This window comes from Lissotriton vulgaris, unplaced genomic scaffold (assembly GCF_964263255.1).
Source record: "Lissotriton vulgaris unplaced genomic scaffold, aLisVul1.2 SCAFFOLD_345, whole genome shotgun sequence".
In the NCBI taxonomy this organism is placed as follows: Eukaryota; Metazoa; Chordata; class Amphibia; order Caudata; family Salamandridae; genus Lissotriton; species Lissotriton vulgaris.
Window position 1 is genome coordinate 722199 of NW_028253149.1, and position 18949 is coordinate 741147.

At 37.5% G+C, this 18949-nt stretch overlaps 1 protein-coding gene across 1 annotated transcript in view; it reads left to right on the plus strand.

The window, feature by feature from the left end:
- LOC147661149 (uncharacterized) overlaps nucleotides 1-18658 on the plus strand; it is a 32798-nt gene extending 14140 nt beyond the window's left edge. Inside the window, exon 3 of the mRNA XM_086951281.1 lies at nucleotides 18619-18658. Within this exon, the coding sequence (XP_086807407.1) occupies nucleotides 18619-18658 (40 nt within the window). The remainder of the gene's footprint in view (nucleotides 1-18618) is intronic.
- The last annotated feature ends 291 nt before the right edge of the window (nucleotides 18659-18949 follow it).

Here is an 18949-nt window from a genome sequence, read left to right on the forward strand (position 1 = left end):
TTGATTCTTCACAGGACTGACTAGGTGTATGAGTGCATATGATAGTGTTGTAATAATGAGTGACTGTATGTATGAGTGATTGTATGGGTGAATGAGTGAATGTGTGTGTAGACGTAGTAATCAGTGAGTGCGTATGTATTAACTGGTATTGGTGTGTCATGATGTCATCAGTGATGTCATTTGAGATGTCATCAGTGATGTCATTTGAGATGTCATCAGTGATGTCATCAGTGATGTCATCAGTGATGTCACTGAAGTATGGTGTTCTGTGTTTAACTGTATAGATGAGGAAATGGAAGTGTGATTGATTCTTTACAGGACTGACTAGGTGTGTGAGTAACTCCATGGATGAGTGGCAGTGTGTGAGTGTCTGCATAGGTGTATGAGTGCATATGATAGTGTTGTAATAATGAGTGACTGTATGTATGAGTGATTGTATGGGTGAATGAGTGAATGTGTGTGTAGACGTAGGAATCAGTGAGTGCGTATGTAGTAACTGGTATTGGTGTGTCATGATGTCATCAGTGATGTCATTTGAGATGTCATCAGTGATGTCATTTGAGATGTCATCAGTGATGTCATTTGAGATATCATCAGTGATGTCATCAGTGATGTCATTTGAGATGTCATCAGTGATGTCATCAGTGATGTCACTGACCATGTCATGAATGATGTAATATGTGACATCATCAGCAGTGGATTGCGGGTGCGCGATATATAGTTAGTGCAACTAACTATATATGGAATTTCAATGGTTTTGTGTGAGTAAAATAAGGTTTTGTAAATGCAAATCCCTAACTATATATGGTCTATAACCTATGGTTTTTTCATTGAATTTCAATGGTTTTTTAAATGCAAATTTCTAACTATATATGGTCTATAACCTATGGTTTTTTCGGTGAATTTCATTGGTTTTTTAAAAGCTAACATCTGTAGCTGTAAAATGTATTATTCTTTAAATCCCAAAATATATTTAGATATTTATTGATAATTTTTTTTTTAATATTTTTTTCTTCGCTTCTAGTTCGCGAACCGGGAAGTTTTCCGTTAGCTCATCTTGATGCCGCGATCTAGTCCGCGAACCGGTCAACGTTACGTTAGCGGAACAGTGACGCGTCGCGGAAGCGCGACGTATCACGTTATCGCGTAATGCGTCTAATGACGCGTCGCGTTAGCGCTCCCGGAAGTGCTCCGGACCGCGAACCGGAAGCGATCTGGGACGCGGCGCGCGCCGCGTAACGTAAGCGGAACAGGTCATGTGACTTGTTTATCAAACTTCTCATTGGTTCATTTCACTTTTGGTTTCCAAATGATGTATGACTAGGTCATGTGACCTAAAAATAACACTTTTCATTGGCTCAGAACTTTTGTTTTCCCCAAATCATGTAAACCCCTCCTTATTTCCTCACTCTGACTTTCATCTTGGTGAGAGAAAGACCATTTATCTGAAGTTCCACAATGGCTTCCATTCTTGCTGCAGCTGGTGCACCCCCACCACCACCTCCACCTCCTCATAAGAAGAGAGGACCACCTAGTCAAATTATGACTAACAGAGAGGAGGAAGATGAGCAAGAAGAAGAAGAGGACAGAGAGGAACAACAATTTGTCGAAGAGTTGCCCCGGGTTTCTAAACGAAAAACCAGTTTCATCTGGCAGTTTTTCACCATCCCTCCTGGATCAAAGAAAGTGAATGCAAAATATGCCACCTGCCTCATCTGTGATCACAGATTGTCGAGAGGCACAGAAAAGAAGTACAGTATGGGGAACTATACAATGCATCGTCACATGAGCAGGTGGCATCCCTTGAACTACAGCCGGGCTGAGTTAAGGGATCTTGAAGACAATCCGACGGCAACTCCTGTGGCAAGATCTACATCCACATTGTCTTTGACGGGAAGAGAGGCACAAGAGACTGTGCCAAACATCCAACCCAACTTCCAGCATATGAAGTTATCTTGTATTTACTGTGGTGCTATGTTGTCATATGGCAACATGAGTGTGAACCTGATGAACATTGCATTTGAAAATCATAAATGCCCTAATGCACCCAAAAAGTAATTTTTTTTTTTTGCTCAAGTTGAGCCGTTTTGAAAGCCTGTTTTTTGTTGTCTCCCCTCCATAAAAAACACAAAAAAAACATAAAACAGTTCTAAAAATACAAAAAAATCAAAAAATGTTCAAAAAATAAAAAAAAATATATAAAACAACAAAAACAAAAAAAAACAGTTCTTTTCAGAACTACCTCCCCTTTCAAACAAAATTGCTAGAATGTTTATCACTCTGGCAAGCTCTATTTCTTTTGGTTCGCTTCAAGTTCGCTGACCGGTTCGCGAACTTTAAGCGAACTAAAATAATATTTTTTTAAAAAAAAGAAGAGTTAGTATAAGGGAAGTAAACAGAGAATAATGTAAAAAGAAAGACAGCTAGAGAGAGTAAATGAGAGATAGTGTCAATGACATCATCAGCAGTGCATTGCGGGTAAAAAGAGAGGAAAACATTTACCTTATAATTCTTGTTACCTTTTTTAAATATTTTTTCATACTTTCAATCTGTAAAACAAAGAACAAACATTTCAAAAAATATTAAAACATGTATTTAAAAATTAGAAAAGACAAGGGAAAAGGTTCAAAAACAAACAGTTTTTCAACAACTTTGACATTTACAGAAGTCTCTGCTTCTCTACGTCCCCTACACAATCCTAAAGATATATATTCGAAAGAAACTGTATCTTGATGTTGCTGAACTGAGGCCTATTTTGAAACATGATGTTTTTCTTGCACTGCTAATGTCTCACAATAGTGATGCAATAGCAGCGCAAAAAAGATGTAAAGCCATCATAAAATTGTGTCTAACATTGTAAATGATTGTTTTAGGATGCAAATAAGATGTGTGCTTTCAAGAGCTTTCTTTGAGGTGAGGCCTCTTTTTTTTAAAAAAAAAAACACTACCCAGAAGTACAGCACTGTAAGCATTAAAATTGATATTTACAGAACTCAGCTTACCCATATGTACCACACATTTCTAAATGTATATCATAAGGACAAAAAGCATAACATTAATTATACATGTTAAATGGTTTATTTTTGCTGTTCTCAGAATGTATCAAATTTCACTTAAATCAGTGACTTGAAGGTATTCATCATGTAACAGCGGGGAAAAAAAAACACAATCAAAATGACTGTGTTTAAAAAACCCATACAACCTAAGAAATCTGATTTCAAAACTTCTTAAAATTAACTTACTTTCAATGACGTCAAACGATCTCCTATAAACAGCATCCACTCTGTTGTGCTTTAAATATTTTCTGCCCGCCACTTTCTGAAAGAAAACCTCCATCGATACGTGAAATATGTTACATAGAAAAAAAACTTCTCTCATTATATCACATGTTTCCACTAGGCCAAATCATGTTGCCGCGATTCGCAAGTCTTGTAATTCTTCCAATCAAATCCCGACATTTTCTATTTTCGCAACTTTCAAAAATAAAATATTTGAGATTATTTTCACAATCCTGGACTACTAATATCTTACTCTTCTTTGTCACTCATGTTCTCCTTTTCCTATGACACTGATACTGCTTACTATGAAGCAGACTTACTTGCATCAGGTTTATATAGTTGGATTTTTAATCAAGACAGCATTGCAGACTTACATTCCCTCTACTTAAAATTTTGGTTTTAAAAACACCAGGTAAGAATTTTTAAGGTCAAACGGCAATTTTTTTTTGAAAGTTACAACAGAATCATTACAGAATGACCAGCCGTTTCCAGACTTTAAGTAAGCTGTATAATGTCCTGATGTTGTTGATGGACCATCGTGATAGATAATTGCTACAGTAACAAAAGTCCTCCCTGATATTGACAGCTGAGAAGCCACAATTTTTTTTATTAAAGTTGACAATTTTGATCCATCAGGCCTACATCGTTGCATCATTAAAATGACATACTGGCCATATCTACGTATAAATAATGTTGACATCATATCACATTTACATTGGCTACACTCCATGTTGTGATCCGCTGCATTTACTAGCTTATTAAAGGACACTGATTTACTGTCTGGCAAAGTTAAATATATAAATCTTTCTGAGTCTACACTAGTAGTACTTGATACCATACAGTTCTCGCAGTCATGCTGCCATTGATAAGAAAGCCCAAACAGGTGATCTACATCTACACCCTCATCTTGCAATATATCAAGCATATACATTAAAAACTCCTGACAATCTTGCTGATTATTTTCAGAGAAGTCTGTTTGACCTGAACATTCATCTAACAGATAACGAACTTCAGACACACTTTCTACTTTTGTTCGATCAGTGCTACATTTCTCTAACACAGAATTCAACAAGCAGCATAAACTTTGTTCTGAATTGAACACAATCTGTTCTTTTAAACTCTCTAGTGAAAAGAGAACATTAACAACGACATTTGCATAGCAGTTGACACCAGAACTGTTTTCAAATTGAAAACCAACAATCTCTTCAACAGTATCCACTTTCTTTCTGCTAACAACTTTCGGTTCATTGACTTTTAGTCTTTTTGCAACAACCTCCCTACTATTACTGCTATTTCTACGTTTCCGGCCTACCACACGTTTCTCAAACAAAGGATATTGAGGCAAATGTGGCGCATACTCTCTTCTTAACCTATTGTATTCCTTAACACAATCTAGATCCGCACAAATGTTTGTGACATCACAGTCAATCAAGTACAATCCCGATAAAGTTCTAACTCGTGACAATGCCACATATGCCATACCCTCCTTGAACACTGAACTGCCAATATTCACCAATGCACAGTCTACACTTAAACCTTGCGATTTATGGATTGTCACCGCATATGCCAAGCAAACAGGAAACTGTTTACGGCGAACATATAAGTCTTTAACAAGCAAAAACCTAGCAGAACAACGAGCAATTATCTGTACTTCCTCAATGCCATCAAATTTAATTCTTAAAAATTCTATTCCATCTCTATTTCTGTATTTCTCAAAATCAACAACATTACCCATTGATCCATTTACCAGACCTCTTTCTACATGCAAATTCCGTCTCAAAATGATTCGGCAATTTAAACACACATTCAGAGTCTTTTCAAAACCCGCTGTCTTAGATATAGTCTTCTCTAATGAATCCAATTTTGATTTCAAATTGTCTGACAAAATAATTGTTGATCCCATATGCTCTAATTTGTCAATAGCTTCAAGTTTCACAATCTCTTGCTTTTCTAAATTCAACATTTTGTTGTTGAAGATGGCACATTCTGCAAGAGTTGGCATGAGACATATCCCGGATTTCTTCTCAGTAATTTTCTGAAAAATATTCTCAGGCACAATCTCTTGTTTGAGATATAAATTTGACAGTAATCGTGCATTTAAAGCTTCTTTCCCATGCTCGGTCACTTTTCCAATTCTAATATCTTGTAGAATATTCTTGTAATCTTCATCCTTTGCCTGACGCATATTTTGATGCAGTTCTGCATAATTGAAGTTTAACCATATATTGACGTTGCCAATGCTCCCTAGGCACTTCCTGGTATCTTCATGCGTGAGTATTTTGAACACAGGTTGACCTTTTACTGGTGTCAGCTGTAGAAGATCTCCGAAAACAATGATGTGTTTCCCACCAAATAAGACATCATATTCAGTTTTAAGTACTTCTTGCATTCTCAAATGCACAAAGGCAAGCATGACATTGGAAACCATGCTTACTTCGTCAATGATAAGTAGTTTCATTTTCCTCAAAACTCTTGAAACTTCACAGCAAGCATCTCCAGATAACTTGTTGTATTGTAATTTGTTGTCATGCTCCACCGGCAGCATCAGTAGACGATGCAAAGTAATACCTTTAATATTATGTGCTGCCAGTCCAGTAGGAGCGGTGACAACACAAGACAGCGATGACTCAGTCCTTTCCTGCAAATAACAAGAGATTGCTTTAATGAGGAAACTTTTTCCAGTTCCCGCTTCTCCACTCACGTACAGTCGGACAGGCTTCAACGACGTACATGAGCACTCTTTCTTCTCATGACTTAATCCGTGCTCAATTTCCTTGGTAACTTCATCATATATTTTCCTCTGCTCAACGTTGAGTTGTTTTTCCAAGTCTTGTAAGTTAACTGAATCCTCCTGAGCATGTGCCATGGCTCTTTCTACTTCATTCATAGCAGTGGCAGCTTCATTTTCGATAATAGGTCCTCCAAGTGGATCTTGACTCAATGAAACAGAACTCTGACTGTCCTGAGAACTGTCTCTGGCAATCTCGGCTGCAATCGTTGCTTCCTGCTCAATTTCCAAAGTTAGCATTTCTTGATATTTAGAAAAAGCAGGACATTCTATGGACTCCTTGGCTGCATTGAAAGAGTCTTCGTAACAGAGGAAATCTCCAAGCAGTTCCTCTTCTGCACGCCAAGGCTTGAAAAGTTGCAAAAGTGCTAAATAGAAAAACTCCTTTTTTTCTGGAGATTCGCCACTCAATTTTCGATGGTTTACTAATTGGCATTTTCTTTGCTTGACCAGGCATCCCTCACTTCCAATTACAGCATACACTCCTTTCTCAATATCTTCTTTGATGTTCCTCTTGAATATATAATTTTGGAGAACCTCATATAGACAAACATTCTCAAGGTGACTGCTTCGATTTGGATAATATGTATCCAACATGTTGGTCTTCAAAATGTCGGTACTGTTTGGTTCCTTTTCTGCCAAATACTCAATTTCCCGAACAGGTTTTAGAACTCGATTTCGCGTTGCAGCAAGACCAAGACTCGCCCAAACGAGACTCCTGGATTTGGCATAGAGACTTGCTGAAGACAATCGATCAGAACATTCGTAAGCTCCGATTTCTCGATGCGACAACATCTTCAGACTGAAACTGTACAACTTCTTGCTGAGGCTCTTTTCATGGGAAATGTCCTCCCACATATCCTTCAGTTCGGTCTTTTCTTTTTTGGTGATGTAAGATGTCACATACCGAGCCACAGCCATACAGTTGTCAGCCACAAACTGTATATCCATGTTGGCATTCCACATGGGCAAAATCACTGGGTTGTAGTCATTGATGTACTTGGACTCTTCATTCCTTTTCAAATTGTATGTATTCTTGGGTGATTTCCTCGTCACATTATGTCGCAGCGAAGACATCAAACTGTTCACTCTTCCTTTAGAAATCACCGGTCGTGGAAAGTTGAAACGACATTTGGTGTAGAACTTGTCCTTGTTTCTGAATTTACGACGACAGTACTTTCCACAACGATGGCTTTGGAAACGTAGAACTTGTTCTCTTAGACTTTTCTTCTCCGTTGCGTTTGGAACAGCACACGTAGAATACTGTTCGATGAAATTCATCACTAAGTCATCCGGATCTGTTCCAAATTTAGGTGCATCCTTGATCCACAGCAACATATGTATATGAGGGGCACCTCTTGCTTGGTACTCCTTTCTCCAGAAGAAATCCAACACCTCTCCAAGAGGTGGATTCTTTTTATTTGTGATGAAAGACATCATAGCTTCAAATCTATGATTGAAGTACCTGCATACATTCACAGGATCCAAAGAACACAGTTCTCCAGGTGTCTTGAATTCAATGTTTTCAATATTTCCATTTGCCTCTCGTAGAAATTCAAGTAAGTCTTCCCAGCCATACTCGGCACAGCTCAGAGTGAGGAACCATGTTGGAGTTCCTAAGTTCCTCAGCATACATTTTAAATCACCATGACGACGGTACCAGTACTCATTAGTACCACGCTGACACGCCATGAGATTAATTAAGTGAGAATCCAAAATACTGTCTTGGACATTGACTTTATGCATAAAGTCACTTGCCGAGATGTTTCGCATCTGTATACCACTTTTTAAGATGTGGTTCACTGCATATGACAGTCCAGACAGATCGCTTTCAAACAGGAGATGAAACAAATAGGGAATGCATTGCCGAAACCTAGGATCTTCTGCATACAATCGTAAAGTCCGGTATTCAGATGCAGGAATTTGATGAGGTCGCTCATCATATCTTCCTCCTTGACCTGTGGGAAATAGCTGTGGGAAACACCGAGCTTCCAAACTTTCCTCCCAAACACTAATGGGACTCCCTTTGGCTTGTTTCATTTGAAACAACTCAATAGCATTCCCCATGACTTCCTTGGAATGCAAAGGATGAACACTATAATGTTCATATATTTCTTCACTTTTAGAGGCCTCTACTTTCTCAATTTGGCCTGCACACAAATCGCTATCCTCTTCATCACTTACTTCCTCTTCTGCAACATATACATTCTTATAGTACTTATTATTTTTCTTCAAATACACTGTTGCCTTTTTGACTTTCCTAACATCCACTAAATCTTGCCATATTTTCTTATTCTTTGTCGGAACCCCATTAACCAAGATAACCAGAGGTTCCTCTTCCACTTTTTCTATTCCAATTGTGTTAATGTTTTTCTTCAAATCTAGAGGCAAATAAACAACTCTTCCCTTTAATCCTCTCTGTAAATCTGCTGGAGGCAACTTCCCTGTCTTTGGCTCCATTCTTACAATAGCCTGAAAGGGATGGATACTTTGAATCAAAATAGATTCATAAGTATTTAAATCCTTCAATTCAGAAGGAATCTCAACCAATTCCAGATTATTATGAACTGCCCTAGCAGGCATCTGGTTTTGGTTTAATTTATTACAACAATAAGTACACACACGTTGATCCGATCCCAAATCAAAATAATTTTCTACCATCAAGTATGTGGCAAAATCCTTCCATTCACTATTATTTTCCCTTTCACTTTTTGCATATAAATCCACTACCTTAGTCTGATTCTTATAATAAGTGCGTCGACAACATACACAAGTGAAATTAGGCCTCTCACTTGATTTCATCTGAAACGTGGCAATTTCCTTCTGAAAATTATCTGTACTGGAAACCTGTACATTATCTTCCACATTACCCTCTACTTCAGGGTCAATTTGAACATTCTCATCTTTACTACCAAAGTAACAAAACTCAATTTCTTCACAAATATTCTTCACATCTATTTCAGAACCATGCAAAAGAGCAGCACATAATTGTTTAAGCATAATTGCTGGACTCTTAGCATAATACAACATTCTCACTAATTTTCTCACTTTATTATGATGCACTGCTAGCATCCTGAAATGATGAAAAACACTCTGGCATACTCTCCTGGAAAGACAAGCCAGTGAATGACCACGCAAACCTGTCATTTGTCTCACTCTGCAAGGATCTAAATCTTGCAACAACTTCATTTTCTGCTTCAAACTTTTCTTATTAAATGTCCGTATAAAATCACAAAGCAAATTGATGGAAACCTGTCGCACACTGCAAATAGAACTACACTTCCAAATGTACACAGGACCCTTAGGACGTCTTCCTAAAACCTCATCACTTAGCGCCTCTTCTGTCTCTGTTGTCACAAGTTGTTCTTTTTCAACTGGACAACCATCCTTCACTTCATAAGCTCGACCACTGATGTCAACTGCATGCACCAAATCATTATCCTGAAAATAAGTCTCCTCATTAAAAAATGCCTCAGAACTTGAACTATGCATCCATTCTCCGGAAAAAACTTCACAAAAGTTAGTACGATTTACTACTCTCTTCCATCTACTTTTTGTTTTGAAATCAGAAATTACCTTGCTTAGTTTCCTAATTCTATTGATTACCAAAATAAACAACTTTCGCTTAATTTCAAAAGCATGATCAATAATTTTCTCTACATTTTTCTTCTTCTTATAAAATGCCGCTTTCTGTTGGCCTTTCTTTTTAATATTTTTCAATAAATTAACTAATATCCTATTACGGAACATTCGATTTCGAATGTCCCTAAACTGTTGTTTCCTTCTACTATCATGCACAGAGTTATCTCTTCCTCTACCAGTAACATTTGTGATGGGTCTCTCCTTTCCATTTAAATTATTTTTCTTTTTGTGAACTGAAACATTTTTTTGAGCAAAACTTTTTTTACTACAAATATTTCTTAAGAATGATTTCGTGCTCTTACCCGGACCTTTCTTGGTGTTTTGACAAGTATTTGGGGAAGAGGACTGCTGCAATAAAACATCATCCTGCTGTCTTTGACGTTTTCTAGCCTTTCGTATTCGACTTCTGGAAGGCATTTTCCAAACTATGAAAGAATCTGCAGTTGAATCTGTGGAAAAATATAATATAAAATGTTATTAACCACTATTACCAAACAGTAAATAAATAACAGTCATCTAAAACTTAATGCCGTACTAATTATTTAACATAGCAAATATTTTCCACCAGCACTGCATCACAAAAATGACACTCAATGGTACAAAACAGGCATACAACACTCATAAATCACTCCCTAATATTTTTAATCATTAATTCAGGATGACGATAAGATGTAGCCTATCTAAAGATTTGTTTAGGCCCTGATCTTTAGACTGGGGTGAATGTGTGTCATTGATCCACATTCAGTCCATCACCTGTTTTGTTTATTTGAGGTGAGGCCAACACATGGTTGCAGATAAGATTTTCACTGAAAAAAACCAAGGTAAAAAAACATGTGAAGGCCTACCAATGAAGTAAATCATTAAATGAAAACCAATACATTTCTGGAAATATGCACTACTAGTGCTTCATAAGATGTTTTGGGTCATATTTATAAGTTATTTGAGTATCTAGTATGCTATTTTACGTTCTTCATGGTGCAAATTTATTGTAAATACGCTCCCACCTGCGGTTGGCAAATTTAGATTTTGATTATGGGAGTTAGATAGGCATGTTAATAATTTCCCAAAAATGGTGTATAACCCCAAACAACCTTTGAAGCAAATGCTCTTAGCCATGTTATCCACCTCCCATTGGATAACATGGCTAAGAAGTGCTTGCAAATGTGATAAAAAAAGGCCGCAATGCATGAATATCGCAGAAAAATCAGCGATATTCATGCATTTTCCAGCAAATGCTCTTAGCCATGTTATCCACTTCCTATTAAATAACATGGCTAAGAACTGCTCAGGGCCCCATGAGGAACGCTTTCCATTTAAAAAGGGAAAAATAACATCAAAGACACTAAAATGCCTTCTAAATATGAACCCAAACAACCTATGAAGCAATGTGAAAAAAAACTGCCGCAATGCATGAATATAGCAGAAAAGTCAGCGATATTCATGCATTTTCCAGCAAATGCTCTTAGCCATGTTATCCACTTCCTATTAAATAACATGGCTAAGAACTGCTCAGGGCCCCATGAGGAACGCTTTCCATTTAAAAAGGGAAAAATAACATCAAAGACACTAAAATGCCTTCTAAATATGAACCCAAACAACCTATGAAGCAATGTGAAAAAAAACTGCCGCAATGCATGAATATAGCAGAAAAGTCAGCGATATTCATGCATTTTCCAGCAAATGCTCTTAGCCATGTTATCCACTTCCTATTAAATAACATGGCTAAGAACTGCTCAGGGCCCCATGAGGAACGCTTTCCATTTAAAAAGGGAAAAATAACATCAAAGACACTAAAATGCCTTCTAAATATGAACCCAAACAACCTATGAAGCAATGTGAAAAAAAACGGCCACAATGCATGAATATAGCAGAAAAATCAGCGATATTCATGCATTTTCCAGCAAATGCTCTTAGCCATGTTATCCACTTCCTATTAAATAACATGGCTAAGAACTGCTCAGGGCCCCATGAGGAACGCTTTCCATTTAAAAAGGGAAAAATAACATCAAAGACACTAAAATGCCTTCTAAATATGACCCCAAACAACCTATGAAGCTCTAACAGTACATATCCTGAAATTTAATTGATTTCAAAATTCGTTTTTAAACACAACATATAAATCAATTGTATACCTGCATTCATGAAGAAATGACTAAAAATGTCCTTGAGACACATGAAAGTGTTTTCTGGAATGCCCAAGCACCATTTTTGGGACACTATTAACATGGCTAGGTAACTCCCATAATGAAAATCTAAATTTGCCAAGCACAAGTGGGAGCGTATTTACAAGACACTTGCCCCATGAGGAACACTTTACATTTTGAAAGGTAAACATAACATCGCAGAAAAGTCAGCGATATTCATGCATTTTCCAGCAAATGCTCTTAGCCATGTTATCCACTTCCTATTAAATAACATGGCTAAAAACTGCTCAGGGCCCCATGAGGAACGCTTTCCATTTAAAAAGGGAAAAATAACATCAAAGACACTAAAATGCCTTCTAAATATGACCCCAAACAACCTATGAAGCTCTAACAGTACATATCCTGAAATTTAATTCATTTCAAAATTCGTTTTTAAACACAGCATATAAATCAATTGTATACCTGCATTCATGAAGAAATGACTAAAAATGTCCTTGAGACACATGAAAGTGTTTTCTGCAATTCCCTAGCACCATTTTTGGGACACTATTAATATGGCTAGGTAACTCCCATAATCAAAATCTAAATTTGCCAAGCACAAGTGGGAGCGTATTTACAAGACACTTGCCCCATGAGGAACACTTTACATTTTAAAAGGCGAACATAACATCTTAGACACTCAAATACCTTATAAATATGGCCCAAAACAACCTATGAAGCTCTAGCAGTACATATACAGAAATGTAATTGATTTCTTAAATCGTTTTTAAAAGCAACATATCTGTTTCAGCTTACATAACAGACCATGAAATGGGCTCCATGTATCACAATATCTTGTGTTACTGCATGCCAGAATGTTACACCAAATATGCAATTACAATTCCTCTATGAAACTAATTCTATTAGTATATCACTAGAGACAAAACCACATTTTGTAAACACAGTTTTTTTCATCATTTTCTCCTTAAATCATACTATTCTCTATCTAAATTAAATAAATCTTTTCTCACCTTAGCAAATATTTTTTGAGTTTTGAAAACAGTCTCAGAAATACACCAAATTGTCTTCAGCAGAAGAAAAAGGATGCACTCCAAAGGCTGCAGCTATTGAAAGCACAGAAATACAGATATTCATTTCACATATCTCTCATATTAGCCAATCATTCCTCTTCCCTCACTTTTTTCAAATCAAAACCCTTCCCCCCTCTGCCCTGTCTGCCTTGTTTCCATAGCAACCACCTCCTGGAAGACCTCTCATGTTTGCAAATTCACACAACAATGTTTCAATTGAACTCTGAACTCTCAGTGCACCTGCGTATCCAGTGCAATCTTTCATTAAATGTTTCTTCCTTGACCATTCAAATTACATCTTTCAAGGATCACATCCATGCACCCTAACTTTCTGTTTTCAGAAATGGAAATGCACCAATCACTGCTAATGAATCATTAGCATTGTAAATCCACAGTTTTTTTTCTATTGAAACTCCTACTGTTTCAACTGCCCTTTCATTACCACATTTCATCTGACTGCAGAACAACATTCTCCCACCATGTTTAAGGTCTGGATTGTTGGACATAGTTACATCCACTGGGCTCAAAGGTATGCTGAGAGCAGAAATGTACCTAACCTCAATTTACAAGATGTGGAAATTAAGTGGTTGGGCCAAAGAGGATTAAAATGTCACCAATTGATACCATTGGTGAAAACCTTTATGCATTTGCCAAAACCTGACCTGTTAATAGTGCACTGTGGAGGTAATGATTTGGGCACTTTGACAGGGGTAGGTCTGGAAATGCTTTTAAAGGACACCTTGGAGCAATTAATGGCACTTTTTCCTCAAACTGCCTTGGTATATTCCAATATATGCCAAAGACAGAAATGGAGGTGGTCCAACCAATTTTGTCCACAAATTGAAAAAGCGAGGAAGCATGTAAACAAATCTGTTTCAGCTTACATGAGAGACCATGGAATGGGCTCTCTTTACAACAATAACTTGCGTTACTACATGCAAGATATCTACAGAGGAGATGGAGTTCACTTCTCAGATGAGGGCAACAGAATTTTCATTCTGAATTTAAGACTGTGCATTGGTACCTACTTATAAGTACCTAAATGTACCATAAACCCAAAAGCTCTTCTCAGAGCTACCCTACATCTGATCACTCACAATTATTATTTTTCTCTAACTTTTTTCACTAATTTTCCACAAAATTCGCTCCCCGGAGCGCTACCCGGTTCGCTAACCGAAAGCTAACCTCGCGGAATTTTTTAAAAAAAAGTTTTTTTTTCCGCACTTATAAGCCTCCTCAGCCACGCTCAGAAAACCTAGGGGGTCAAGATAAGTCTACCATGACCCCTTCTACCCATTCTAAACATTATTTGCCCTCCATCTTGTATCTTAATGCGACCGAAACACAAAATGGTGGACTCCCGTGACGCTTAAGGTTCGCTAACCGGGCCGCTTCCCGGAAAGCGGTCCAAAAAAAAGGTGGGAAAGTAATTTACAGAAAAACGACTAGAGACACTCTCACCAAATATACATTAGCTCATACTACATAACAATCCCTTCCATTCTCACAAATTTCATTGAAATTTCATTTAGCCATTTAGCCTGTAGACCTCTCCAAGTACCGTGAGGTAAATTACTTCACAAAACACATCTGAAGTGTTGGAATTGACAACCAATGAAAATGTTACTTTCATTTTCTACTTTTATTACCTGACATTTGATTGGTTATATACCTGTATATATATAAAGGGAGAGAAGGAAACACAGCCATTTTGACTACTACTTGTTGTTGTATATATCATTTAGAATATCAATAATAACATCAACTTGTTTCTAAAGGTAAGTTGTTATTTTTAAAACTGAAGTATATTGTGCACTATAAGTAAATATGGTAAACTTTTTCAGATAGTTATATACTATCCCTCTGTAAGAGTTAGACATTGAGAAAGGCTTCTTTATTATAATTATGGACTGATTTAGGTTTCTGTGGTATAATTATAAATTTACTTAGGCTTCTTCACAGGCACTTTTTAATAGTACTAATTCACGCCTGAAACCATACAGTGCCCATAGATTACTTCTCTGGTATAAACTCACAAGTGCCTGTCTGAACTTAAACCCAACAGTGCCCTATCTCTACTTATATATTTATTTTTTATGCAAATTACAGCAATAAAATGGAAGGTGAGCAGAATGTTTCCTTCGAAATTGTTCTGGAGACCAACACAGAAAAAGAAATTGAGGACAATGAAGACTCTGATTTCATGGATCAATCACGGGACCATGAATTAGTTCAATGTGTGGAATCAGTGGATCATTTACTTCATTATGATGACGGTCAAATGTTTGAACTTATGTTCACTGAACAAGAACACATATCAGACAGTGAAATGCTAGACGTTCTATTAAATTTCGAAAAACAATCCGAAAAATAAAATTATATGTAATATTAAAAAATTGTTTGAGTCTTTAATCATTTTTATATGTAATTCATAAAGTAGTTAAATGAAAGAAATGTTATTAAATTTTGAAACACAATCACAATAAAAAATTGCTGAAAAAATAAAAATATTAAAAAAAAATCAACAAAACCAACAAATAACTAACATACAGTATTAGAAAAGTCTTTCATTCTTTTATCCATAAAGTTCGCTGCCCAGAACGCTTTCCGGTTCGCGAACTTGGCGCTTACCACGGCAAAAAAAAATTTTTAATTTTTTTTTTTTGGACCCTCCTAGGCCCTTTTAAAACCTCCACATAAAACCTAGGGGGTCAACGAGGATCTACTATGCCCCCTTATGGTAATTTCCCCCTTTGTTTTGGCCTCCTCTTGTCTCTCGATCCTACCGAGAGACAAGATGGCGGCCGCTCCGGACTGTTTAGAATGTTGACAGACACCGGAGGGCCAATCAGCTTCGCATCGCAAAATTCCGATACGCGAAAGGTTCGCTAACCGGATCGCTGCCCGGAGCGCTGTTACAGATATATATCTTGATTTAAACGTTAATTTCTCAAAATCCACTGAAGCACATATATTGAGACCTAGCAAAGGCACATCGGGCTAACAGTCCCTACAATTTTGCCAAGTTTCGTGAAAATCCATTCAGCCGTTCGGGCTAAAAGTGAGTCCAACCGCCCTATGGAAATTAACATGGGAAAAAGGCGTTTTGGGACCCCCCTTTTTTCTCGGCCCCCCCTCCACAAACCCCCCCCAAATTTTCAAGGGCTGCTCAGAAACAAAATGTGCCATTTTCCTGAAAATTTCAGCCAATTCCGTCCACAAACGCAAACGTTATTAGGCATAGAATTTTCAGAAATCCCATAGGGAAAAAATCCTAACTATATATACCTACTGGCGACCGCCAGTAGGTAATATATATATATATATATATATATATATATATATATATATATATATATATTCACTGAAAAAACCATGGGTTATAGACCATATATAGTTAGGAATTAGCATTTACAAAACCTTATTTTACTCACACAAAACCATTGAAATTCCATATATAGTTAGTTGCACTAACTATATATCGCGCACCCGCAATCCACTGCTGATGATGTCACATATTACATCATTCATGACATGGTCAGTGACATCACGGATGGCATCACTGATGACAACTCAAATGACATCACTGACAACATCACTGATAATATCATTCATGTGATAATACGATGAACCTCTTCAGACTCTAATATAAACTTAGGTACATTCAGTGTAAACAGACACTCACAGATTGTCACTCATCCATGGAGTTTCTCATACATCTAGTCAGTCATGCAAAGAATCAATCACACCTCCATTTCCTCAACTATACAGTTATACACACCTTACTAATTCAAACATATTCTAACACACATTTACTCTCCTATACGATCCCTGATACAAGTTCACAATGATCCATACAGCCACTCACACATTCATTGGCTCTTATGCACGGTTATATATGTCAACTCGCACATGTACTCTGTTTTACATATGTACTTACTTTGACATGTTGCACTGAGATATCCATTCACTCACCAATACACTCATGCACACAGTCAACCGCCCATGCAGCTGTTTCCACATGCACTTTTGAACCCATACATCTAGTGAATCAACTGTTCACACATCTATGCACAGAGTCACACACCTCCCAGCCACCCACACACACTCACTCTCCCATACAAATACTTGGGCAACCAATCAATAACCCATATAGTTACTCATATAGCTACTGATCAACACATGCAGCAGTTTACAGAACAACAGATATAATGATGCACAAATTAAGACAGTTTAGTCACTAACCTATGCACTCAGTGAGACACATTTAATCACTCTCTCATAGAGTTAGTTATGCACCTATTAAATCCTTAATCCAGACACTTATACATCCACTCATTCTTCAATATGTAAAACATATTTAAACTTTACAGAAACACACAGTCACTGGATGATGTCATCAGTGATGTCATCAGTGATGTCAAATGAGATGTCATCCGTGATGTCATCAGTGATGTCACTGACCATGTCATGAATGATGTAATATGTGACATCATCAGCAGTGGATTGCGGGTGCGCGATATATAGTTAGTGCAACTAACTATATATGGAATTTCAATGGTTTTGTGTGAGTAAAATAAGGTTTTGTAAATGCTAATTCCTAACTATATATGGTCTATAACCCATGGTTTTTTCAGTGAATATATATATATATATATATATATATATATATATATATATATATATATATATATATATATATATGAAAAACAGGTTCCTCCTCAGCTCGCTCTGCGCTCGCAGACAGCCTCCACGCCAGCAAAGAATGAGGACCGGACCAGCAAGTCAGCAAGATGGTGATTTATTGATTAAAACAGAACCAGCGACGCGTTTCGGGCGGAAAGCCCTTGATCACGCTATATATATATAAGCAACCCAGCTCCGGTATGGAAGAAGCCGTCTTTCGGGCGGTCCGTGGTCAGGGCACCGGAAGCCCTGTAAACTATCACACCAGCACTTCCTTCCTCGAGAAAGATCACCGCGGACACCTCACATGGATTGCAGAAAGTTTAATCATTCAACTGCACAGCAACGCGTTTCGACTTTACGTCTTGATCACGCAAAAGAAGCTACACAGTGACCATACTTAAATATACTGTTTGTGAATAAAAATGAAAAAAGGACTTACACCATAGTGAAAAAAGTAAAAAAATCATACATAGTGGTTCCGCCATTTTAGCCTAGTCACAAATATATACAATTAACAACACAATTGAAGTTGTGCTACGCCTTCGAATGTCTGTTGGAATTGCAATTGCACAAATTATATAATATTTTCAATAGGTATTACTGCATGATGCCCCAATGGGTCAAAATTATAATAATGTCCAAGCATCGAACGGCCACTAATCCACCAGGGAGACCGATTGTGTCATCCATCGGGTCCTTGCTAGAAACAACATCGAAATTTATTGACCATTACTTGAGACCATTTGTCATGAGCTTACCTGCTTACCTCAAGGATACTACACACTTTCTCACCATCATAGACGGTATCCACTGGGAACCCAGTTACATCATGATTACATTAGACGTGTGTAGCTTATACACGTCTATAAAACATGATCTGGGACTCAGAGCAGTAGAACATTTCCTCAAGAGGCGTTCCATTTCCTTTTTGTCCCATTCCAATATGATTTTGAGTATGATAAAATTTTGTTTGGAAAATAATTTGTTTCTGTTTTATTCACAAACAGTATATTTAAGTATGGTCACTGTGTAGCTTCTTTAGCGTGATCAAGACGTAAAGTCGAAACGCGTTGCTGTGCAGTTGAATGATTAAACTTTCTGCAATCCATGTGAGGTGTCCGCGGTGATCTTTCTCGAGGAAGGAAGTGCTGGTGTGATAGTTTACAGGGCTTCCGGTGCCCTGACCACGGACCGCCCGACAGACGGCTTCTTCCATACCGGAGCTGGGTTGCTTATTTGGAATAATTGGAATTGAAGCTGACCGCGTTGTGCCTGGGTCGCCGGTATCCGCAGGAGGGGAAGTGTTCGTGACTCCGCGACAGGACCGCTGTCTGCTTA